The 27026-nt window shown below is 40.5% G+C and overlaps 1 protein-coding gene across 1 annotated transcript in view; it reads left to right on the forward strand.

Annotated features, from left to right (window-relative positions):
* xpo4 (exportin 4) overlaps positions 1–27026 on the forward strand; it is a 64153-nt gene that overhangs the window by 9582 nt on the left and 27545 nt on the right. The window contains 3 exon segments of the mRNA XM_034146269.1: positions 373–526; positions 12031–12143; positions 22849–23006. Coding sequence (XP_034002160.1) covers positions 373–526; positions 12031–12143; positions 22849–23006 — 425 coding nt within the window.

Consider the following 27026-nt stretch of genomic DNA (forward strand, 5'->3'; position numbering starts at 1 on the left):
GGAGTTACACAGTCACAAGATGGAGGAATATAAAGCAGTATTCAATGTTTAGTTCAGATTAGCTCCACGTCAGAAATGATGTCTATCTCCATAGAGGCTGAATCATCACGTTAATCTATTTAGTTTATTATTCAACCTTTAAGGATAACATGTCTGCAGCATTCTCTAATTAAAGCGATAATTCACTTTGATGAAAACACAGGAAAATTGAATCTGGGTCTAGAAATACCCTTAAGTTCGCCTTTAAAGGAAAATCATTGTTATTCATTCCTTTTCTCCGATTTTTTGTATGCATCACTTTTGATCCTGAATTCCTCCATCTTTCCCCCCCCCCCCCCCCCCCCCCCCCCCCCCCCCCTCCTCCTCCTCCAGGAAGAAGGCCTGCGTCAGATCTTCATGTTGACCATGGAGGTGCTGCAGGAGTTCAGCCGCAGAGAGAACCTGAACGCTCAGATGTCGTCCGTCTTCCAGCGCTACCTCGCTCTGGCCAACCAGGTCCTCTGCTGGAACTTCCTGCCACCCAATCATATCCTTTCTTTGTCAGAGGCTGACCGTTTCTAGATCTGGGCTCTTAATTCTGCAAAAGTATGGCGAGGAAAAACAGGTCAGTCTCAGTATTTATCATAACTACACTGTATGTGCAGTTTATGGCTTTCCACTTGACATGGTGGGGTATTTGTTTAAAAAAAAAGCATGTTGTTGATGAGTAAATACGCCTATATGGGTACAGAATAACATTTCAAACTCAGACCATTTCAGTGGTTTTATATTTGTAGTTTAAGCTATCAGGTTTTATTGGTTTGAGATTTTATGAAACTATTTCATTCCTGAAATCTGCCACAATGATACTTCTTATCAACTTAAAGGTAGGGTAGGTAATAATGGAGAAACCAGCTCGAGTGTGCGAGAATTTGAAAGTACGCAGCCGAAAAAAATCTGCCCCTTCCTTCAGACTTCCTTACAGAGCCCCTCCTCCAACACACACGAACGCGCACATGACCAATGAGGGCACGAGATAAGTTTGTGCACAGATGGAAAGCTGACAGGCAGGTAGGCCATCCAGTTATTTTAGCCGGGCCGGCTCAGATGATTGGTCGTGCTTTTTACAGCGCCACGGCTTCCACAGATGATATTTTTTAATGTATTTATTGTCAAAGCATTTAATATATTCATTGCTATCGGGATGTTAAGAGCATTCCATGGAATATAACAAAAAGTGTTTCTGAAGTGAATTACCTACCCTATCTTTAATAATAGGTAAAACCCAATTTGGTGTTTGACTTTGTTAAAGGGAACTTAGGCAAAGTCCAATGAAGACATTTAATCTCAAAGTAATTGAGTGTATATGACTGAAATGTGTAATTGTCTCATTTAATCATCGCACCGCTTGTTTTGCTTTTTGTAAAGCATCTCCCAAATTACAAAAATAAGACCCAGGTTTTAAAGATGTTTATGGAGGAAAATGCAGGTTTTCAAGGTTCTTTATTTAGTCATACAAACATAGCTACAGTGTAGTTATGCCGATGAAAATCTTGTGTCACAGGCTTCTCCAACAGAGCAACACAAAACACAGATAAACAGAATAAATAGTGCTAGTAAATAGTAATACAAAAAGAAAAATAGTTTTAAAAAAGTGAAATAGTGCAATAAGAGTCTATATGCAAGTTATTGAAATAGGATATATAGGTAAATAGATAAATCATTTTTAAGTAGCAGCCAGATGAATATTAGGGATGTTGCTTCAACTGTTCAGGTGTTTAACAGTCTTATTGCCTGTGGGATGAAACTGTCCCTGAGTCTGGACAGAGGCAGAAAGAGAAAGTAATTGTCCTTACATTTAAAAGAAAAGCTGCCGATTGTAGTTTGTAAGAAGAAGTAGAAGTTTCCTCTTAATTGTAGTATCTTGGGTTTTTGGGTTTGTCTACTTGTAATATCTGTATCTAAACAAAACAGTTGCATATATCCACTCACATGAGTATGCATTGTCTCTATTCTAGCAAGCTGTGCTGTGTGTGTGGCTCTGCAAATATGTCATACTGAGGAATGCATATCTGACCCTCGGTCTTGCTTTGTAGTGGGAGGCACATACACACATTATCTTTGCAGTTGGTCGCATTGTTGAGCGAACTTAGGCACTTAGTGTGTGTGTCTGTACGAATATTTGTGTGTGTGTGTGTGTGTGTACGGGCTTATTACCGCCTTAATCCCAACCAGCCTGTCTGAGGGGATTCTGAGTGGCGCTTTGCTGCCAGCCTGGGCCATGTATCACTTTCAAAGAGGTGTCTGTGGGTCCATCTCCGTATCACTCCTCGCCCCCCCTCGCCTCAGCTTGTTCAGGCTCCCCTCAGTATGCCTGGCACGCTGTGTTCGATATGTGTGTTATCAAAGACACATTTCTTAGTCCTGTGTCTTTGCTGTTAGCCCATTTGTATACATCAGTTTTATTTTAGTGTTGGATGTGTGCTGTGAATGCAGACAGCAGAGCAGTTACTGTACATGTAGGGGACCTTTCAGGTTGTGGTAAAAATACAATAGATACTTAATATTATATATCATTGTAGATGCCAAAATGCTTATTTAGCTGTTTATAATTGTTCTAATTATTTGTTCATAATTGTTCACTTCTTGCCTTTTATCACATGGGTGTAATTTATTGTATTGAGTGCACCTTAGTGTATGTTAGGGTTTGTGGAAAGACAAAGAGGGTGAGCTTGGTTCAGACATTTTCTGCTGACCGTACCTTTCTGCTTTAATTATTGTTTGTTTTATTTCTTCATTCAACATCGTTTAACTCTTAACTTCATTACGGACAGAGATGAGCCAACGTTAGTCTCTTAAGTGACTTCATTTATTAGTAATTTTGTCGCTACAATCTTTAAATACGTTTCTAGATGTCCTATTATTCAGTATTGAAACATTCGCTTGTGTTGCACATAAGTGATGTGATTTATATTAATCAAGATTGCAGTACCAAGGTTACTTTCATTTAATATGTCGGGGAGTATAAATACTTTTATGCTAGTTTTTGGATGGTAGGATTTTGTTTTGCATTAATGTGAGGAAATGGCTGGATTTTTCATTTTGGATTAGCCAAAACAAATCCCAGAATATATACTATACCTCCTGAGCAACACGTTAATATCAGTTTCAACGTTTTAGTTTCCAATTGAGCGGGTTGTTCATGTGAAATTTCTCATTCTGTTACAAATGTTCTCTCTTAATGTTAACCACGAATGAAACATAAGTCATGTATCCGCCCTGTGATTGGGATCCGCTCCAAATTGAAATGAGTTGACCATAACCACACCGTTCCACCACATTTAATTTAAATCAGTGCTGTAGTTTTTCCGTAATCCTGCTGACAGAGCGAGCAGGAAAATCGTAAAAATTGCAAATGTGTTGCCTGGAATTGAATTGGTACTTCTCTTGTTTCTTTACAATGATTGTGTCACACCATAGAAAGAGCATATCATATCTAAACTCAAGTGGCATTCTCCTTGAAACTCTGTGTGCATGTGAGAGTCTCTAAAGCCTACCAGTGTGTGGGCTGTTGTTTGGAAAGAGAACAGATTGATGAAGACCGCTGGGAGCCTGAATGAGTTCGGCCGCCTGTCTGCACGTGTCACAGCGTGTGATGCGACGCAAACGAATGCCACTTGTATCAGAAGGGAGGGGGGGGGGGTTCTGCTTAATTGCGTAGCTGACAGTCGCCGCCTTTCATGCACACGATCACACACCCGTCAACCAGCTCAAATACCCCTTTTAAAAAAAGCATTTCTCCCTTAGAGGAACCGAGCGGTATGCATGTCATCTGTCTGAACCCTGAGCTCTGGAGTCATCTGGCGGTGGCGGTGGCGGCGGCGGTGGAGGCGGCGGCACGCTCCCCGTCGGTACGACACCGTGTCACTCCACACTGTGGTGGGGGTGGGGGGGGGGGGTCACTGCTGTAAATGGCTGTCCGAGCTGACAGATAGATCACCCTCCAGCCTCCGCTCTGCATATCTGGATCCACTTTGTGTTGTGTAGCTGCATCTGGCGTGTGAGGGGAATCTCTAAATTCATCCGTCAGTTGTGTTGCAATAATAGCCAGTGGGCACTTTGTTCTGTAGTTTGTTCTACCACCATCTGTTCTTTCCTTCACTGGAGAGGAATGTATGGATTTCACGGTGTATCAGCTCACTAAAACTCAAGTTGTTTCAGATTAAAGCATGGCCTTCCACGCCTCTTCCATTTAGGCGCTGTTGTCTGTCTCTCACTTGACGTGTGGTTTAATACTTCGTCTTAGAAGAAGAAGAAGAGGGAAACCTCCTCCGCTTTTGGAATTATTTCGTATTTTTAGTGAGACGTAATAAAAGCGGCATTAACTTCTATCAATCAGGAGCTATTCTTGTGGTGAGGAGGCGACTGTCAGCCTGACACTCGCCCGGCCGGCTCTCTATTCTCATTAGCTGTTCGGGGGTCAATTTATGGGCAGTTTGGCCCTGGGGTTAAGGTTAGGATTTGGAGTGTGTAAGCTGATGCTGGGTGTTTGCCTTGGCCCTGACCTGTATGCAGAATCTCCAACTACTGCTGTCTAAACAACGGGGTGCGAGAGTACATACAACACATGGTTAAATGGCGAGGCACGTGCTTCTTTTGTATTTTTAAAGTAGATTTGCAACGACTCGTGGTAGAATTATGACACATTTTACCAAAATGACAAAAATTGTCTCTTCAATAGGAACTTAATCAGACCCTGGAAAAATACTAAGTGCATGTTTTCGGCACACTGATTGCTGATTTGTGTTTCAAGCAGAGGTCGCGTTAACCGAATATTTTTTTGATCGCTGAGATTTTAAGTTTCATTGATTATCTGTAAGTACATGTTCATTTCCCACTGTGTTGCAGAGATCAAAACGTTATCCAGTTCAAGAATGCTTTTCATTTCATCCTTAGCAAACATTGCTGTCTCGAACAGTCTTATTGGAGATGCATTTAATTTAGATATTTAACTGAAATTCAGCAAAGAAGATCAGAGCTTGTGGAACAAAAGAAAATAGTAGTAGTAAAATAAATGTTGCTACATAAATTCTTCCTTGAATTTTGTATTTAAGATTATTATTATTCCTAAAACTCTAAATAAACATGCATCTTGTTATCAAACTTAATAAAAGGAAGGCTTTAGTGACATGTCTGGATATAAAATCCTCTCAATCCCCACCTTCATCCACAAGTTATCACGTGTTGGTCTGAAACAAGGAGCACAGTGGCATGATTGATATATTCTTAGTTTGATTTAGTGCTGCGAGATTTAATGACAACTGCTGTCTAAACACATGGCGGCCAAACAGTAGAAGAAAATGGGAGAGGGAGGGGAGGGTCAGTGAGGAGGTATTCCTGGACTGTTATTTCACACGGCGAGGCTGCAGGGGAGACTTAAAGCAGGATATATCACTTAAACCCCACCACGCGCCTTAGCATAGCGCTGCGCTCCTGCACGGCGTTCTGCAGACGCTCTGCCGCTGTTCCTCTGCAGCGAGACGTCCTCAGACACGAGGATCAGGAGTAATGAATAGAGGATACAAGAGAAGCCCGCTAAGCTGCAGCCGTCAGGCACGAAGGTCGGCAAGATGTTCAGATTGCCACTTAAATCGGTCATGAAAATACTATCAAATAGATCTGTGAGCGTCTGCAGATTGTTGGTGAAAGAGGACCCGGGAATGTGAAACGTGAAGCCGGATTTGATTTGTTCTGTAGGGGCTTAATTAACTATACCCAGGGTCTTTTAACTTAGCCTATTCATTAGAAAGTACACACACTCGGCATGAATGAACAATTTGCAAACCATGCTGTTGAATGTGCTTTTAAATAAGTAATTTGACTTTCTAGGCATCTTTGGTTTATATTTATTTTGGTGGTAATAACCTTTGAAGCTTTTGAATTGAGAAACAAAAATTCAATCAAGAAAGAAAAAAAAGTGTCCAAACACACCTTCATCAGTAAAGTCTATGTGTGGGAAACCCTGTTCATTTTACATGCATACATTCATTTACAAAAATATAAGAGAGACTTTAAGGTGGGGTAGGTAAGTTTGAGAAACCGGCTCGAGATACACTTTTTGTTATATTCCATGGAATGCTCTTAACATCCCGATAGCAATGAATATCTGAAGTGCTTTGACAAAAAATCCATAAAAAAATGTCATCTGTGGAAGCCGTAGTACTGTAAAAAGCACGACCAATCATCTGAGCCGGCCCGGCTAAAGTAACTGGATGGCCTACCTGCCTGTCAGCCTTCCATCTGTGCACAAACTTATCTCGTGCCCTCATTGGTCATGTGCGCGTTCGTGTGTGTTGGAGGAGGGGCTCTGTAAGGAAGTAGCAGATTTTTTCCGGCTGTGTATTTTCAAATTCTAGCGCACTCGAGCTGGTTTCTCCAAAATTACCTACCCCACCTTTAATGTTCACTATGATGGTTTACATGAATCTGCTAATTGTACCCCACTGAAATGAAAGGGAACCAACGACTAACTAGAAAGACACTTACAAATGGTCTTCGGTTATATAAAATGCACAATGCAATTAATTAAATCACTTTGTTCCAGGCTGAAATATTGAAAAAACTATTTGAGGAATTGTCTTGACATTTCGTGGTGATCTCCTGACCTTACTTCTAGTTATACACTGAGGTTGACATATTTAAATTTGAGTATAATATCTGGAAAATGATTGTAAAGATTGCCATGAAATGTGGTACTCATATTCTTGTTGAACATTGCTAACCCCTACATTTTATCAAGACCCATCACCAAGTCTAAATGTTTACTTTTAATTAAATATCTTAAATGATATGTGATGGTTTGCCCCTAAATTTGGTACAGCCTTTCATATCCCCCCTCATGACAGATGTTGATAATTATATTGACCCTCTTACTTTTCATAGTGCCATCATAAGTACAACATTCTTTTTGCCACGTCAGCACTTTGTTACGTGCCATTAAGCTAATTTGAACAGGCTCACAACCATGATGAACATGATATACCTGCAAATTATAAGCATGTAAGCATTGTAAATGTGAGCACGCTGACGTTAGCATTCAGCTCACTATGCTTTGGTACAGCCTCACAGATCTGCTGGTATGACTGTAGACTCTTTGTTAACCTCGTAAAGTTTGTGACAAAATGACACGAATCATCTCTGTGAAGATGTTGGTGTTGAGTTTTAATTAATAGCTTCTCCGCTTTTGTTTGCATATGCAGAATAAACAAACGCACAAAGATGACTCAATTATAATTAGATTAAAAATGTTGACGTTGACATATTTTTTTGTTTGGTTTTGTGGTCCACATAACTCGGCCTCTTTTGTACATTCAGAAAGGGCTCAGCCCACATCTGCTGTTCTGTAGTCATGTGGTCTGTTTATGCTAGCAATGCATGTTGAATTACAGCCATGAAGGAAACATGATGGCTTTTTATTGCAGCTATGCTCCCTCATGCTTTGAAGAGGAGATCTGTACATTGACGCACTCTACCTGGGCTAAGGTTCACATGCGAAACCATAAATACTGAACGACTGAGTGTCTGTCACTAAAGATGTGAAAAAATGTCGGCCTGCTTTGTTCAAGGCAGAAATCGGGACAGGAAATTCAACTTGAAATGTTGTTTCTCTGCCAAAATAACTGGCAGTAAGTACCAGCTTTACCAGTTTTATTGGCATTTGACTGGTGGCTGGTGTTAATTAAAGGTATTACAATGTGTGTTTATGCAACTTTGGCAACCCCATATGGGAACTAAACGTGTGTGTGAATCCCTTCACTTTGGATTTGGATGCATCGGCTGCGTATGCGGTCAGTTGAAAGTGTCGGCGTTTCCGTTTATCTGTCAGTCCGTCTTATCTTTCCAGTGGAAAATTGACGTGTCACATTAGTTATTCTAGAGGCTGCTGGAGGGGTTGAGATAGGAGCAGGTGATGTCTTTTAAAAACCCACCAAACCCACAGCCACATGCCCTGGTCACTCCGCGCACATTACTCATCCTGGAGGCATGTACACTCAGACACACACACACACACACACACACACACACACACACACACACACACACACACACACACACACACACACACATACACACACACACACACACACACACACACACAGTCGGTCTCTTTTCAGCATGGCATGGTTGACGTTAACCTTAATATGTTGTATTTTAGAGCTTGAACTTAAATTGAAGTAGTTTCAATTTACATATAAATTAATATGCGTTTTCATTGTAGTACATAAAAGTAGTTTGAGTGAGTTCTAAAATAAACAGGCAGGATATTTTGCCGTAATATGTCGAAATTCTATTGTGTTTTTTTACCTCTCTTAAGTTGGTATTAAATATATATATAAACCATTTGGATGCAGAGCAGAAAAAATAGAAACTACTCAAAAGCAAACATGACATTAAGTGACTTTGTTCTCAGATTGAGTTTGTTTTTCTCAAATGACTTTAGGAGTAGCTGCTTCAACGTCATCTCTTCTCAGAAATGGCATCTTGATAACGCTTGGCTTTATCACGGCTACATGTTTGTTCTTAGGATATGTTGGTTCTGTAATCTAATTCCATTTGTGTTATCAAATTAAGATTAGATTATATGTTTTTCCCTAATTTAAAACAGATCGGTTCGGATGGCCCATCCTGTCTGACCCTTTTTACGTCTTTGTCTGCCTGTGTAGAAACAGTTGTAGTGGGTGTGTAGTTATCATTCCTGAGGTCTCTTGTGAGTTTTGTCATGTGATCCTTCGTACAACTTGTCACTGAGGTGGTCCCCCCCGTCTGCAGTATGGTGACCGGGTCAGTCCCTGATGCAGAGAAATAGTTATTACATGTTTTAAAAAGTATTGGTACAGTACAGGGATCTACAAGACAATATCCAGCCACGTTTTTTTAATTCAAACTGGTTCATTTTGTGAATGAAGACGGACATGAAAGTTGAAAGGAGCATTTCATTGCTGTAGTAAAGATGAATAAATACAAAATAAATCATTTTCTAATTAGAAATAAATAGTTAAAACAAATGACCATGATCTCATGTTGCAGTATCCTCCTTTCTCATTCCTTCCATCTTCTGAAAGGTTCAGATGGAGGTCTTCTGCCTCACCACGACTATTTTTAACAAGGCCTAAAAGCCAAGCATTGGACACACACACACACACACACACACACACACACACACACACACCCTCAGACAGGTGCCAACTTCTGTGCCGAAAAGCGTGGTGTTGTGGTGGTGTGTGTGTGTGTGTGTGACACTGGGTCAGTGTGTGTATGTGTGGGGGGGTCGGAGGAATGCTCGACCTCTCCGGCCTCTGCCGCTGTTTGGCTTTGATCAAACATTCCTCCAGAAGTTTCCCCCCTTCTGCTGTCACCGAGCCACGGGCCAGCGATCCGGTTGTGAGTGCCTTTTTTATTTTATGACTTTAATGCCGGTGATGGAAAACGAGATGGGTGTCATTTTTAATTATTAGATTTGTTTTACAAGCAAGCAGAAGAAGGAAACATTTGCTGAGTACAACATGCTGAAACAAGCTTTCACAAAGAAACAACAAATATGAAATCTGGCAGTAGGACTTTTTAATTAAATTCTTCCATCCAATATCCTGATTAGGGACAATAAAAGAATCCCTGCAGAATGTTATACGCTTAAAACACCTCGCAAACAATCCCACATAATTTATTTATATTTTTATTGGAGATTCAGACGTTTTCAAATATACCAAAAAAAGTCTGGTATCATTTTTTTATTTCTCACTTACTGTGCTATTTCAGATAAAAATATTTGTAAAGAAAATTCTCATAAATGGATCAAATCTAATGAGATCTAAGACCTAACAAAGTAAAGCAGCTAAGATATATGAACACAATATAATATGTAAAGTAAAATATCATACTGGTGAGTAATAGTAATATATACAGCTCTGGAAAAAATGAAGTGACCACTCCAAATGTTCTTACATCTCAATCTCTACATATATGGCAGCCATTTCATTTCAGTGTTTGTTCAATTCCAACACAGAGAAATGTTGTCAGTAGTTTATAGAATCAAATAAAACATATTTGTTCTCAAACGCATACATATTGATAGTAAAACAAGAGCAACTGATAATGCTGCAGTGGTCTCTTAATTGTTTCCAGAGCTGTATATAAACTGTAATGTAAACTTACAATTTGAACTGATATTAGATTATTAGGTAAAGTCTCAAATATTTCCATTTTATATCAAATTGAAGACTTCGGATTAGAGCTGAAGAAATGTATTAATTAGTGGATGGACCTGTTCTGTTGTTTTGTATCACTAGTCAGAACAATTCCTGTATCACAGGGTGTCCGCGGGGTCTTAAAAAGTATCAAACGGCATTTTCCAAGGTATTACATTTGGTAGCTTGTTTTCAATAAGTATATAAATGGTCCAAAGAGGTTGTATTCTACAGTGTGCCTGAATGTAATCATTGCGTAGGTGTGTAGTGTGATTCTGTGTAGTTTATGTATGGCATCCCGTTGGATTTGACGTCATCTGAACAGGACATCGCACGCTCACTGCTTGATAGCGGGCGAAGGTCCGTTTACGCCGGTTGTTAAACAACACCGTTATGGGGAAATGCAAGTTTGCGTCCAAATGGTTGGAAGATAAGGAGGAAGGACAATCAATACTGAATAATATAGTAAATGTGAGGTAACGTGTGTCGCCAATGTAACCGGTTAAAACTCGAAGTGGCGATGAGGTCTTAAAATGAATGGAAAGGGTCTTAAAAAAGGTCTTACATTTGACTTCAGGACTCCTGCATATACCCTGTATCAAGCTCCTGTATTGTATAGTCAGGGGAAATGACATTTTGGGTACATTTATCTGACATGAAACAGGCTGAGAATTCTGCTGATTTGTTTAGTCATGAAACTTTCATCAGGAGATTGAATGTGTTGTAAGAACAAGGAGGACAATTGTTTTGCTCTTTGGGGGAGGTGCTGAAATCTTGATTTGTGTGTGAAGAGTGTGGTTGTAAGATGTTTTGATTGAGGAAAGTGAGGGTGAGGAGTGAGAAAAGCCTCGTTTGGAGGAGTGGAGTGGGAGTTCTTGATGAGCGATGGGAACAGCATGTTGTGTGCTTGAGAGACTTGAATAAAGACAGGAAGTGCTTTGCGGCTGCGTGGGGAGAAAGTGTGTGTTGTGGGTTTGTAAAAAAACGTGTTGTGGGCGAGCGGAGAAAGTCTTAAATAAGAAGTCAGTGTGTGTGTGTGTTGTGGCGGCATTCAGAAATAAAGACTTGTTAAGCAGAAAAGGGACGTTTGAAAAGCGATCTGAGATAGAAACGGAACAAAGGGAGGGTTGTGTTGGAGGATTTAAATCCGATTAAGTGTGGTCAAGGACAAAGAATAAAGACACATGGGAAAGTAGACAAGAGGGGAAAGAGAGGAGAGTGATACAAGTGTTACAAGAGTCTTGGAAAGCAGTCAGGAGGAGAGACACAGTGATTGGCCGAGGAGGCGGTGGGGGAGTGTTTCAGGGCAGTAAGGAGTCTCGAGGACGTCTTGATTTTTGAAGAGGAGTGGACAAAGAGGCAGAGCAGCACAGAGTCTCCATTGGCTGCAGCTAAGAGTGAGCTTTTAAAGATCTTGTGAGGAAGCAGCAGAGGAGAACAAGCCGAGTGCTGGAAGGAAGGAGAGGTGAAGAAGGGGACAAGGGAAGTGAGAGAGGGAAAAGATCGGGGAAGGAGGTGAGAAACAAGGCTTGAGTTTCTCTGTGGTTAAAAAAGAGCTGACAAGGGAGAAGGAGAAGAACAAAGAAGGGAGGGTGAGACTATTGTGGAGTTAAGATTGGCAGCATTAATGAGAGACAGAGTTTCTGCCAGCAGACGAACCACAGCCTCTCAGAGACGTAAATACCCAGAGCTCAGTGACAGGAGCTGGTGTGTTTGTGTTTGCCGCTCCTCCTCCTGTTCTTCTTCTTCCTCCACCTCCTCCTCCTCCTCCTCATGCTGTTGTTGGCCTTAACTGACGGCGGTTCACTGGGGCGCCACTACATCGCCATGTTCGAGGCCACGCAGAACGTCATGCTGAAGCCCACGGAGACCTGGAGGGAAGCGCTGCTGGACACCCGCGTCATGGATCTGTTCTTCACCGTGAGTAACCCTCTCCATCACTCCTGTGGTTGTCCTTCCCACAGAATGCTGCTTCGTATAACGTGTGTAAATATGTGCAGTTTTGGAGTTGTGCTTTCATGTTTTTCACAGCATTGTTTTCATTTGTGTTACTAGTGAAATTGCTCTTCCGTTTAATTCAAGCCGGATTACGATGGCTTCTTTTAACCTTACAAACGATGCTGATGTCTGATGTGCATCATGATCAACTTTTAAAGGAATATTTCACCCCCAAGATGACAATTTCAATATCATTATTACTCACCCTGTGTTGCCTTCAATTCTTAAAGATAATGGAGTTTTTTTCTCATGCCTTCGCGGTGACTAAGAATGCAGAAACTGAGAAAAAGTATTGACTTAAATCACCAAATTGACAATTTAAGGGCAGAAAAACCATATGAAATCATTTTTGAAAACTCACAATTCCTGCAGTATAATCCAAGTCTCATTTATCCAGCACTACTTTCCACATTTTCTGTGCTAGAACCATAGTAATTCAAACACTCCTGCACGCCTGTCTATATGTCCTCCTGTTTTCCATGCATCCATATCTTCCTATCAGGGAGGTCTGTCTCTTTTCTGTCTCTCTAGTTTTTTTTGTGTGTGTCCCGCTTTACCCTTTCCCTTTATTCCTTTTCGTTCTGACCTCTCGATGGTGGTTTCTTCATGATAAACAAATAGAGACAGTTTGCCTTTTCACGTTGGGTAAACCCATTTCAATGGACCTCATCTTTTTGGCACATTTTTAAACTTTTCTCTAGTTGTGTGGGTTTTTCTTATGCACCATTAAGTAGATTTATGGATGCTTTGCAGCGGGGTCGTGTTATTGTGCGACTGTCCAGAGGACCGCCCGGGGAAGTAAATGTGTATTTCTGTGCAGTGGCTTGTGTGTTTTAAGAGGCGGCCCACGCTGGCTGAGCAAAACGGTGTGGAAGAGTTGAGTGGAACAAAAAGGTCAGCTCATCTTCCTCTTCAGCATCCAGCCAAATACTGCTCCACTCAAGATTCAACGGTTTTATTGTCATATGCACAAAGCTACAGTGTAGAAATGGCAATGAAATTCTTCTGACCTGAGCTCCTCCAACAATGCAACAATAAAATACAAATAGAAAGTGGTGCAAAAAGTCTATATACATGTCAATAGAATATACGATATGTACAAGAACAGAATATGAAATTAAATGATGGTGATTAGTAGGGATGCTCCGATCGCCAATTTTGGGGCCGATCGCCGGAATCAGTATCGGCCGATACCGATCGCCGATCCGATCGAGTGGGCGGGGCCTATGGGGATCTTCCATTTAAAGTGATGTTTGAAACTCAGTTAATGGGGCTCATTCACTGGCGCTTCCACAAACCAACAACCAACATAATTATTACATTCAAATGAAGTACATTATTCAAGTTTACATTCACTTTGGATAATAACACGGGAGAAATTAGCGCTCTCTTTTCCTCTCTCCCTCTCTCTCTTCCTCTCTCCCCTCTCTCTCTCTCCTGACAGCCTGTCAGTATCGTCTCACTGATCCAGTAATGAGTGACCCGACAGTGAAGAATAAATATATTTATAACTAGTTTAGCTTGTTCCAGAGGTAGATAACATAGCTAAGTGTGTTAGGTCTAACTCTTAGTGTGTGTGTTGCTCCGCTCCCCGGTCCGTCACAGCGGGTGGAGCTGCAGGATTTCTGCTTCACACACACGTTGCATACCGCTATTTTTTTGTCATTTTCGGACACCTTAAAATACTGCCAGACGAGCTTGTTTTGCCGCGCACAGAGAAAAGTGTTGTGTATTTTACGTCATGTGATCGGCTCTTGCGAACGGCATTTTTAGAGAGCACCGATCGATCGGCAGAGAGTGAGTATCGGCCGATCGATCGGAGCATCCCTAGTGATAAGTTTTAATCCCAAAGACCCACAGGTGGTCATTTGAGAGGGTCCCAAGGGAAATTAAGTGAGTCCCTAACAATACTATAATTCTCCATAATAGTGGATACAAATTACATTATTTCCTTTTTAAATGTAGTGGAGTAGAAGTATAAAGACACATAAAATAGTACCTCAAAATTGTACTCAAGTACCGTACTTGAGTATATCTACTTGCTTCCCACCTCTGTTAATGTTTAAATGTATATTATCACTGAACAAATAATGTTAACAAAGCTAAAAACTTTCCTTATAAAACTTTATGAACATTGAATGTGATATACAAAGACATTAAGTGAGTCATAAATGATAAGATAAGCTGATTATATTCTCTTTTTACTACTGACTTTTCACTCAACAAAGAATTCTGATAAAATAAAATGACACATGCAGTAAGCGCCCTTAGTCTCTCCCACTATTACTACACTACAAAAGCGGAAGGGTGGATTTTATTGCAGGTTGTATATTTATCAAGATCACTCTTTATCCTTCACCTGGAATCACCTGTATCTTTACCAACATCAATACCTCCGTGTACTTCTCTGCAGTTACACCCTGTTACTGTTGACAATCTGTCCATTTTGAATATTGAATGGATACTGGTCCACTCATTTAACCTTCTTTGCCCTGTCACACACTAAAAGTAGGAAAGCTGTGGGCTGCCATGAGTAGTTTGATGATTCAGCATGATGGGGTGTGTTATTTGTGCAGGTTTGACTTATTTTTGTTGCCTTTTTGTTCTTCCACAAACAAAAGACAAATCATATTTTACAGTCAGAGTTTTGAATAAACTATAATTTCTGGCACTATTTGTTTGAAGTCTTCTTGGGGGAATTACGCCGCTTCTAAATACTGCTCCAGTGGTGCCACACAGTAGCTCGTACGGTATAAATCAGATGCTTTAGGAAAACTCTGGTTGTTGTTTCTTGGTCTTTGGAGAATCTGCTTCAGTCAATAAGCGGGAATTATTTTTACTTGTGTTTACGACACTGAGAAAAAAAGAGACAAGGCTTTCCTTTTGAATCTGAAGCCAAAGATATTTTCTAAAAACCACACATGACTGATGATAGAAAATATATGTCCACTATTCCCTTAGCCTCCTTTTAGATGCGTCCTTACCTTCTTGTGTTGCTCTGTTTCAATAAGGTTGACAACAGACACATCCTCGCCCCAGGAACATTTAAAGAAAATACCGATATGAGGCGGGATCTCTGTCGATACAGAAACCGTCTAAGACTTAAAGTGATGAGAAGGCTTATTTACGAGTCAGTTAATACTTTATTTATGTATTTTATTGTAGGGAAATCCTACACAACGTGCCTCTAGGATTGATTGTCACTTAAAACGTATCGACTTCTGGTGTTTCTATACGGGATAGCAACTGTCTTCTCACTTCAGCACCTTTTTCTTCTGCGTAAAAATATCTTCTAAATCCTCAGGTGTCTCTTACTCTGTTTAACATTGTGGTTATTTATGGTTGGCCACGACAAGTCTTTGGTACACTTGATAACTGGTGAACAAGACCAATATAAATGCCTGTCTTATAGCTTCCTCCATGTAAATAAACAAAATATATACACATAAAAACACGGCATTAATCCCGAGTATTTTTTCAGTGTGATTGTTCTGCCTCTGAATTCACAAAGCAATCACTGATAACTGTAATTGGCTGCAAACAGCGGCAGTAATCAGAGGTTTGTAACACAAAGCGCTCAGCCCTAATCAGGGATTTGATTGGCCGCTCGCAGCAGTTAGGGGTTCGGGATGAATAAAAATGTTTGTCATTTTTCGGTGCGTTCCCTTTGCAGCTGGAATCTGCAGGATGTGTTTTGTGTTGGTTTCAGTTTTCACGCCTTCGGTCTCATCTCTCGCTCTGGTATTTCTAGTAGCTCAACTGTTTGTTATTGTGAGACGGCTGCGGCACCGTCAGCTGTCTGCCTGTCTCTGTGTGTATGTGTCTGAGTGTGTATGTCGTTGTGAGTGTGTGTGTGTTACAGCATCCTCCTGGTGGAGTTGTGTGCATATCTGTCTCAGTGGGATTGTGTCAATTTTAGTGTTGTGTAGTATTATTGTGTCTACCTTCTGCATTGGTCTGTCTGTGTGTGTATTTGTTCAATTTAATGGGGGTCTCTCTCTGCTTTTCCAGCTGCTGTGTCTCCTCAGCTGTGTGGGGTAACAGGCTGCACATCCTAAGTGTGTATCTGTCTGTGTTAGTGTGTGTGTCTGTGGGGAGGGGGCACTCAGAGACACGCGCCATCAGGGTCACAGTCCACTACAGACCAGTGGCAGGATTAGAGCCCGGCCCCAGGATTAGGGGCCCCTGTTAACAACCCCAGTAACCCACCCATCACACACACACTCGTTACCCTGCTGAGGGACTCATGGGAGGGGGGGGGGTCTGTCCCTCTATGGGTGGGTGTCTGTCAGTTTCCCATTAACTGGCTCCAGGGCTCCCTCAGCGATCAGGAGTTTACTGCAGGCTGCTGTTCTCATCACTCACGCATGTTTTTTAGTACCCGTACTAAAGGATTATTCTTAAAATTAGGAGTTTATTTTTTATAGATTTGACCATCATGGCTCGTGAGTTATTTGCTGAGTTCTGGGAACACAGCGGCATCACTAAAGAGAAGTCAGACAGCATGACAAACAGAAGACAAATGTAACAGTCAAACTTATTTTAAAATAAAAGCAACTGTGAAAGTACTACACACATGGCACACAGAGTTACTGATGGGTTATTAATGATGTTTCAGGTGCCCTCACACTTGATTCTCAACTAAAATTACTAATATAATAATCTCAAAACTTGACAGCTCTAGATTCTAGTCCCAACACACTTAAATGTAGTTTATTTTAAAGTATTTGTTTTCAGTCAAAAGCTAACGAGGTGTAATGTTGTTAACGGTCAGAGCCTTAAACCCCCAACCCTAGGGCTGTGCGATTATGGCAAAAATCATAATCACGATTATTTTGGTCAATAATTGATATCACGATCATTAAATACGATTATTCATGACTTTGAAAACGTCAATTTATTGAACTTTAAAACAAATTAAAATAATAATTTGAACAGTATCTGTTTAACTGTTGATTACCCTGAACGTATAATTCAACTGAAAAACCAATAAATAAAATAAATGATACATTTATATTTACATAAATAATATCAAAATAATAAATACCAATAAAAAAGATCAACAAATATTTTGGAGCGCACTTCAACAAGCTACTAAACATATATAAATATGATAAATTAGATCAAATATGTTGCAGTGCACTGTCACAACCTAGCAAAGCAAAATAATCGTATTTTTCGATTATGTTGTTTTTGTAATTGTGGCAGGCCAAAATCGTAATTGCGTTTAAAAAAACGATTAATTGCACAGCCCTACCCAACCCCCTTGGGTGACCTGTTTGAACAAGAGAATAGCAATTACAACTTTAAGTATAGTATCATATCTAATGGAAATGATGGCCAAAACTATGACAATAAGATCCAAGTTGTAATACAAGTGCTGCAGCATACTGCCTATTCAAGCCAATAGCAAAACTAGATCATTATTGATGGCTATTGGTCCTGCGTGAAGCTTGAGATCGGGGGTCTCCTCTCTACTCATAGGACATGCACATCTTTTTTTAATGCAGTTTTGTAGCAGCCATTTTGTTTGCTGCTAAACCGTTGTTTAATCCAAAGCTTAAGGTGTTTTTTCAAGGTGTCTTGTGGACAAGTATTCATCTCTTTTCCACTTCAGCTGGTGACAACTCTGACTCAGGGATCGAGTGATTTGAAGATGGATAAACAAAAGAAAGAAGGAGAATGTGTTGGAATAGATAGGGGAGACAAACCAAAGAGATTGAAGGGAGAAATACAATTTATAGGGAGTGAAACATGGATGCAATTGGTGTGAGAGAGTGTGAGGGGGATAAATTGTCGTTGGTAGCGTTTAAAAATAACCACACTCCTCCTTTGTCGATTTAACACCTGGTGACCAAAGTGAACGGAAAAAGAAAAGGGAGATTACACAAACTGAGGCGTCTGTCATTTTGGCATCAGCTGTGTGTTTGTGTTTCTCTGAGTCTTTAGTTTCTGTTTTGCTCCGAGTGATTGCAGAGCGGCTTCAAATTATGATTGTGTATCCACATGCAAACACAATTACACATGCACACACACACACACACACATCACAGACTTCTTGATGCATCTGGTTTATTTCATTGCTTCAAATTGACACACACACACACACACACACACACACACACAGAAACACACACACAGAAACACACACACAGAAACACACACACACAGAAACACACACACACAGACACACACACATACACACACACACATACACATACACATACACATACACATACACACAGAAACACACACAGAAACACACACACACAGAAACACACACACACAGAAACACACAACCCATGTGGTTTTTATGCAGACATCTATTTATCCCTGAATAAACACATGTTCAGTACTACTCACAAAATAGACACTGTAGCACTAACAGACACACAAAATACGTTAATATTTTCAATCTTTCCTTCATTAGATTAGAAAAATACAGACACTCAAATAAGATAAGACCTTTATTGATCCCCGTAGGGAAACTCATGTGTTATAGCTGCAATAGAATAGGAGAGAAACACAGATAGTACAAATGAGAATAAACACAGGGATAATAATATCTATATATAGTTTCTCAATTGAATTGCAAGAGAATATATGATATATATATATACGGTATCTCTGTACAGCTACATGGTGATGGAAACCTACCCCACTGTTCCTGGAAAGAGATATTGGTTTGGTGTTTAGCCCGTAAACACAATCAGTGTGGAGAGCAGCGACTGATGAGGCTGCAGCTGATTCTCCTCAGACTCTCCTGCAGGCAGACAGTAACCCAATCTGAGAGGGAGAGAGGGAGAGAGAGAGGGAGACAGAGAGAGAGAGAGGGTGATGGTGAAAAGGAGAGCAAAGACAATAAGTGGGAAGCTCAGTGTTGATTTGAAAAAAACAGAAAGATGAGCCTCTGAGCCCCCGAGGTAACAGACACCAGGCTTTGTCTCTTTCTATAAATACCACCATCGTTCTCCCCTCCTCTCTCTGTCATCCAGCTCTCTCTGCATCCTCTTTCCCTCACCCTCTTCCTCACCTCATTGTCGACCTGCTTCTCTCCTCACCTCAGTTTTCAGCACATTTTCTTCTCGCTTCGATTCCTCGTTACTCTTCGCCCTTTTCTCTCCAGTTATATTCGTTGTCCTTATTACAGCTGCGTACTGAACCCCAATACTTCTTAAGTACAGACAGAAATGTGTTTTTTATATTGTATTAATTCATCTGAATCCAGAATAGGATCTTTTTTTCAAATCCTTTTCATGACAGATTCCCAATCACATGTATTCACATTAAGCATTCGACATTACTTAGTAAGATATGTGTATGTTTGTTTCTGGTATTGGCTATTCTTTAATGCTCAGACAGCAGAGACACTGCAGTTGTAAGCTGTAGATTTAGCTATAAAGAAATTGTTTTGGGATTTCATTATCCTTGGATCTTGTCCAATCTGAGAATCAAACACTGTCAGGTGACTGAAGTTGGATCTAAATTAGATTTGCTACTTTTTGGAGGATAAATTAATACTTTTTTTACTTAAAAATGCCAAGATTTTGTTTCTCCGATGTGAGGATTTTGATGCTTTATTCTCATATATGAAAGTAAATTAAATGTCTCTGGGTCTAAATGCATATTTCACTAATTTTGACCTCTTTATGTAATACACAATTAAACATTATTATCTGAAGTCGTCTGAAATGATGATTTGAAATTCAAAAGTCACAACCATATTTTATTTTGCAGTTCTTTATTTAGGCTTCATTCTTGTGTGACCCTTTGTGTCGAGTCAACTTTTAACACGTTGCGTTATGCAGTTTTCATTTAATGCAAAAGAGTCTCACTCACTCACTCACTGCCAAAGCAACCGTAATAAGCACCAAATTAGCAACTTTGACAACGCCAACTCTGCAGATACCAAACCCATCGATTAATCAGCGAGCTGCCACCTGAGCTGCATGCCCAAAATGTTCCATATTGTTGTATCTTGTTCTCTCTCTCCTTTCTTCATTCCCACTCCCTGCATACTCACACACACACACACACACACACACACACACACACACACACACACACACACACACACACACACACACACACACACACACACACACACACATTGGGTATCTATAGTCAGACTCAAGGCGACAGACATTACTGGAATCGCATGGATCATTCGCTGGTGCAGCTGCTTTTTCAGAGCTCGCGCTGTTCAAGCCTTTGGCCTTGCACTACCTCTCCCTTCCCTCCCTCCCACTCTCTCTCTCTCCCTCCCTCCCACTCTCTCTCTCTCTCTCCCTCCCACTCTCTCTCTCTCTCTTGCTCACTCACCCGGCTCCCCCTCCTCTCACTGAGCTCTTCCAGAGGATGACTTCACGCTCTGGAAGAGGGCAGCAGCAGAAAAGACTACAGAGGCACTGGCTGCGTTACGTTAGCATCGGAGATCTCTTCCCAGCTGCTTTTGAGTAACGGGGCTCCAGAGGGGAGGAGGAAAAGCAGTGAGAAAGAATCTGAGGGGAGGGAGTAAGAAGGGGTAGAAGATTTGAGAGCAGGAAGAAGCAACAAGAAGAAGAGATAATTAAAGTTTGATTGCTTCTGCGATGGAGTCACGCACTCACATGTTGTGTGGAGACGATGAAGAAGCTCTCAGTCTGGATTTAAAAGGATGACAGTCAAAGAAGCGGGAGAAGAAAAAGAAACAGACGGAAAATCTTGGACCGGCTGAGAAGAAAGCCACAGGAGGAAGGTATTTGAGCTCCATGTAGTTCAGTCAGTGGAAACCCATGCTGCTGTGTTAACTCTCAGTGCTGCTTCCTCACTGTAACTGTCTGTCTGTGACACAATGCTTCTTCCTCTGTTGTCGGAGTGTGACAGCTCAGCACGGACCGACCTCCAAATCCCACAATCAAACAGCAGCTCAGAGGCGAGATGAGACTGACTCGAGCAGTGCTTTTTCCATCAGGAGCCGGATATCTCCCTCTCTGGGTTTGATTGAGGCTGTCTGTGGGCTCAGACCAGCTCAGTGATTGTTAGTCTGAGACCGGGGGGTCACAGCGTCTGAAGAGACAGACGTGTTACAAAAAAATCAATTCGCAATTTCGTTTCAGCTCAGCTCTCCGGGTGCTGGGTGACGGCAGTGAGTATTATTCCTGACCGCTTTCAGCTGATCTGTTTCTGACCGTGGTGACAGGAGGACGAGAGGTTCACCTTTTTGTTCTCAGTCAACGACTTTTCTATTTCAAAGTGGTCTTCTGAATGCAGTTTGTTTTAATAACTCCTATTGACGAAATGCATGGAAGTATCACCAGAGCATCTGAACAAAATGACCACTTGTAGATTACATTTGCTTTTACACTCACTGTATTTAAGGCGATGTGACCGAGGGTCCGTCTTTCTCCCTCCGTAGACGCGTTAGGCATTTGCAGGGATTGAAAAGTCTTAAAAAATAATTGAATTCAGTTCAAATAAAAACCTGAGAAAGCAGTAAAATGCTTACATTTCACATACAAAGGTCTTCAATATTTCTACTACTCTTTTGTGGATTGTTGGGAGAGAACTGACCGGAGTGATTTGTGATTTAAAATCCTTAAATTCTTATTTTATTTTATTTTTGTGTACGTCAGCACCGTCAAACACTAGGTTGCATCAAGATATAATTGGTAAGTGTCGATCTTAGCAAAAACTTAAATCTGTTAATTCGTTATTTTTTGTCAAGTTATATAAAAATGGTGTACTATTAATTCAGATTCAGTAAAATGCATACAATTTTAAGACTTAAGAAAAAGGTTCACATCCCAATCACATTTCTTTCAGTCAATTAATTCACAAATTAAATCAATTAATCAAAATGAAAAATATAAATGTAGACCTAGACTCCGTACTGTACCACACCTAATTCAACAAAGACTTATATTTATTGAAAATGATAACACCGGTTTAATATAAATTACAAACGGCACAGGAGCCGAGCAGACGTTTTTAAAACACCTCACCGACATGTACTCAAGTTGCTGAATATGTCTCTGCTCTGTAGGTGATCCTGACCTCTGACCTCTCTTAGGAGCTACAAAATGTTTTGCTCTTGCTATACGAGGCAATGCTGTCACAATTTTTTTTTTTAAATGTCACTTCTCCGTTTTACTCCTTTTTAGTTTATTTCTTTTCAGCAAGGTCTTTTTTTTCCTTGTATTGGCATTCAAGTCTTTAACTCTAAGCGTATTCTCCTGCTGTTATCTAAAAAAAAGCCCTCTGAGAACGTCGGGTAGAACAGTAGAATAAATCAGTGTTGCATATTGCAGGCGGTCCTGAAGGTGATACTGATCTGTCTGAATCTATTTAAATAAATAGCTAAAAGCAAGTTTGTGGAGATGTTTTTCCATATATTTGAAGTCGGTCTGTTCTTTTGAGAGTGCTTTTATTTCCAACACAAATCTAAAGTGCTTCTACTACTAGGATGGGTCAAAAGCAGAGAACAAATGTCACTGTGTGCGCTGTGTGCTCTGCACGTGTGACCATTTAAAGTGGGTTTCCTCGCTCCAATTCTATTCTATTCTGCTGGTTCATTGAGCAGTTGATAAGATTCTTTCTCTGTTATACCTTGAAGACTAAGACATACATTTCTTCTGTCCTGCTGCAGGTACACAGGAAGATCCGCGAGGACTCGGACATGGCGCAGGACTCTCTGCAGTGCCTGGCCCAGCTGGCCTCCATGCACGGGCCCGTGTTCCCCGATGAGGGCGCGCAGGTGTCCTACCTGGCCCACCTGGTGGAGGGTCTGCTCAGCATGATCAACGGGTCAGTGCTGCTCTTTACTCTCAGTCTGCTGGTGTCTCTGATAGCTATACAGTCGTTCTGATTGTACTAAATCTTAATTTTTTTGTAATAGATTTTTTTATTGACATTTGGCAGCAAACAATTACACAGTGTTGTTTCGAGACATAGTAATTGTACATCTTAAGTTTGTCTGTCCGAAATGCCTATAAAAACAGTAAAAAGTACGAACAATACGAACATTAGGGAGTGATCAGGACTTCACAGTTAAATCATACGTTTGTAAAAATAAAATCTGGCCTATGAGGTTTTACGAAATCAGTCCACTTTCTCCATCGTGACACAAATAGTTCCAGTTTGTGATTGACAGATGATGTTATCCTCTCCATTTTGTAAATGTCCGTTGTAATATCCATCCATGCGTTTAAAGTTGGGCTATCTGGTGATAAGAGCTTTGTTACTCGCCACCAGCAACAGATTTAATACATATTTTGTCTTTTTTAGTCTGTGCTAAATCTTTCTTAACCAGGCTAGTGGCAGCGCTTTGTGGATGGCAATGTTAGTCTGTCACCACTTTGACTGAGACTGAAATATCTCAACAACTATTGGATTGATTGCCATTACATTTTGTACAGACATTGAAGACCGTAAGGCTTGCTGGCTTTCAGTGGCAGAACCCACAGCTCACAAAGCTCAAAGCAGTAACCCGCACAGCGTTTGAAATGTAAGGCAAGGCAGGCAAGATACGTTTATGTTTATGTCACATTTCTGGAACAAGGTTATTTATTTTAGTGCTTTATATAAAAAGCATTACAATTTGAAAACTAAAAGCTATTATAAATCCTTTGTTTACTTGTGTAACATTATCATATTACTATGTTAGACTCGCGCTTCTATTGGCTAGCGCTCCAACACATTGTACGTGATAGGCTAAGGGGCGGGACATCTCTAAGCGGTTGACCAAACCCAACAGAGCCGGCCAGCTAACCAATCAGAGCAGACTGAGCTCTGGTTTCAGACAGAGGGTGAAAAGAGGTGCTGCAGCACAGGCAGTATGAGACAAATAAAGAGCTTTTTGATCATTAAAGCATGGAGACATGTCCCAGGAGAGATACAAATATGAACTCTCTGGGTGGCGTGTGGCGCAGTGGGTAGAGCCTTGGTGTTCGGATCAAGGGAGCACAGGTTCAAACCCCACTGCAGTCAGCATGTCGTTGTGTCCCTGAGACACTTCACCCCAAATTGCTCCTGTGGGGATTGCCCACAGTATTGAGTATGTAAGTCGCTTTGGATAAAAGCGTCTAACAAGTCAAATGTAATGAACTGGAAAATCAACATATACTGGCCCCTTTTTAAATGTTCCACATATATAAACGCAGGATGAAATACATAGACGGGATGAGATGGGTATGTGTGCAAAAAGAGGGTGGAGTCCATAAAAACAACCAGACTGCAGACTTTTGTAAATCCCCAGATGGAGAAGCAGTCCACATTGAGGGGATTAGAGAATATTACATTGTTTTTGTTCCAGTTGATATAAGCAGTCATTCAAGTCTTTTCATCACGTCACATTAATCCCTCTCATGCTTTATTCTGAACATTTGGCAAGTCTTGATAGTGAGGCTTTAGAAACCACAGAAGGAACTAATTCAGACCTGCCTTTTGAAAGCAGCTCCCCTCGGGATGCTGAGCTTATTACACAACCGCTACACTAAAATAAATGAACTTTCCCTTTGCTAAATTAATCTTCCTGCGCAGTGATGTATTGGAAAATAGTGCGCAAAAAATCACATGAAGTCAAAAAGCCAAACTTGGACTACACTAACTGAATCATTTCTGTAATAAGCTCTGCCTTTTATATAGTCAAATCTAAATGTAATGGGTTATTTTAATAAAACCTCAGCTGGTCTTTTCCACTGAAGTATTCAAGAAGCAGGATCAGTGAGCAGAATAACTTTAATAAAACCTTGGCAACCGTCTCAGTGGCTGTTTATCCTCCTCTGGTATCTCAAGGATTTAATGTTTCTTAAATTCAGAGACTCAACAAGTGATGGAGGCCAGCGCAGCAGCGATGTGAGTCAGAGCCATTTCTGCTTTATTTACAGGAAGTAATTGCTTGTTGAGTCTGTGATTTAATAGGTTATGATTTAGCATCTGCACACTCTGTTTGTTACTGAACTGAAGACAAGCTCTTCTCTCTCTCCAGCCGGTTTAAAGGTAGGGTAGGTAAGAATGGAGAAACCAGCTCGAGTGCGCTACAATTTGAAAGTACGCAGCTGAAAAAAATCTGCCCCTTCCTTCAGACTTCCTTACAGAGCCCCTCCTCCAACACACACGAACGCGCACATGACCAATGAGGGCACGAGATAAGTTTGTGCCATAGAGGTTTGTGCACGAGATGGAAGGCTGACAGGCAGGTAGGCCATCCAGTTATTTTAGCCGGGCCGGCTCAGATGATTGGTCGTGCTTTTTACAGCGCCACGGCTTCCACAGATGAAATATTTGTATATATTTATTGTCAAAGCATTTAATATATTCATTGCTATCGGGATGTTGAGAGCATTCCATGGAATATAACAAAAAGTGTTTCTGAAGTGCCCCACCTTTTAAGTGTAAATCAACACTGCACAAAACACTTTTTTTTAAGTGTGAAGCCTATATATCAACTGGAAATCAAGGCAGATGCAATCGAAAAAACTTTTTGATTTGATTTAGAAAGGAAACAAATTATTGATTGATCCGAGTACGTTTGGGAAATATGAAACAAATATTCAACATAGATCATATCTCATTTTCTTTACCTTTTTATATTGAGGTAGTCAAATCTGGTTGTGATGGACTATTGTGGGAAATGTAGCAAATCAATTCAATCCAATCGGTCTCTATAAGATCATTTTCGCATAGTTATTTTTATTGATTGACCATTTCTCATTAGATTTCCCAGAGAAATTAGCTATATCAGATGTATAATAATATCCGTATACAGTCAATTTTAGTATACCAAGAAAATATTGTACATTTAATATTAAGTGTTAAGATAAGAGGTTTTATTTAGTGGTATGTTATATATGCACTTCACTATAAAAGACATATTGCAGGCATATGAAGTAATCAATTATTAATAAACTATTTTGACGATTTAATTATAAAATAAGCTTCTAAATAATTATATTCTAACTTTTCTTAAAATAAAAAAGGAAAGAAAAACAACAAGCAATTAATAAATGTAGAACTAAGTCTGATAATGTGAGGATTGTTTACATTTTTAGAGAAAATAATTCAACCTGTGAGCTAAAACTATTTTTGATTGATGATATTTTGGTGGGAAATTCTGGCAAATTTTCAGCATTACCGGATTTTCATGACTCATAAAGATGCATGGAAATGGCATTGGTTTTCACTCAAATAAATTGTGTGTCTACTCAGTATTTAGCTCAATTTATTTAGCTGAAAATCCCTTTAACAAGCAGTTCTGAACCTCAGTGTTCCGAGCAAACAAAATCATTTGTCATTTCTTAAGCTCAGCCTCAAAACCAATTCTCCTAATCCTTCCTGCAGAGGCGACATTTTGGACTTCGGAGTCAAGAGTCTGTAATCAGAGCGTCCAATCAGAAGAAACGCAGCACTTGTTTTTATCCTTTGTCCTGCAGAATGAATCAAACACTCGATCTGCACTCAACAAATCAAGGAAATCATTTTCGATTTACAGAGAAATAATAGAATATACTTAAGGGAATAATTTCGCCCTACATGTTTACCTTTTGCCCTCTGACGCAGATGCCCAACCTTGAGCAGCCGTTATCTCCCTTAAGGAGGGGCTGCCCTAGCAAGTTGTTGTTGTTACCAGTTTGTGACCGGGCAACTTTCGGTCAGAGATAGTTATTGTTGTGGGACACCTGGAACACATCCTTCTCGGGGTGTAGATGACCCCGAGCCATAAGCGACAACAAATGTGATTCAGTGTCCTCAGCTGTTTAGTCTATTGAAGAATGTTGATTATTACACTCTGATTAAAACCTGGAGCTACAGGAGGGTGCTTCAGAA

This window comes from Trematomus bernacchii, unplaced genomic scaffold, assembly GCF_902827165.1.
Source record: "Trematomus bernacchii unplaced genomic scaffold, fTreBer1.1, whole genome shotgun sequence".
Lineage (NCBI taxonomy): Eukaryota > Metazoa > Chordata > Actinopteri > Perciformes > Nototheniidae > Trematomus > Trematomus bernacchii.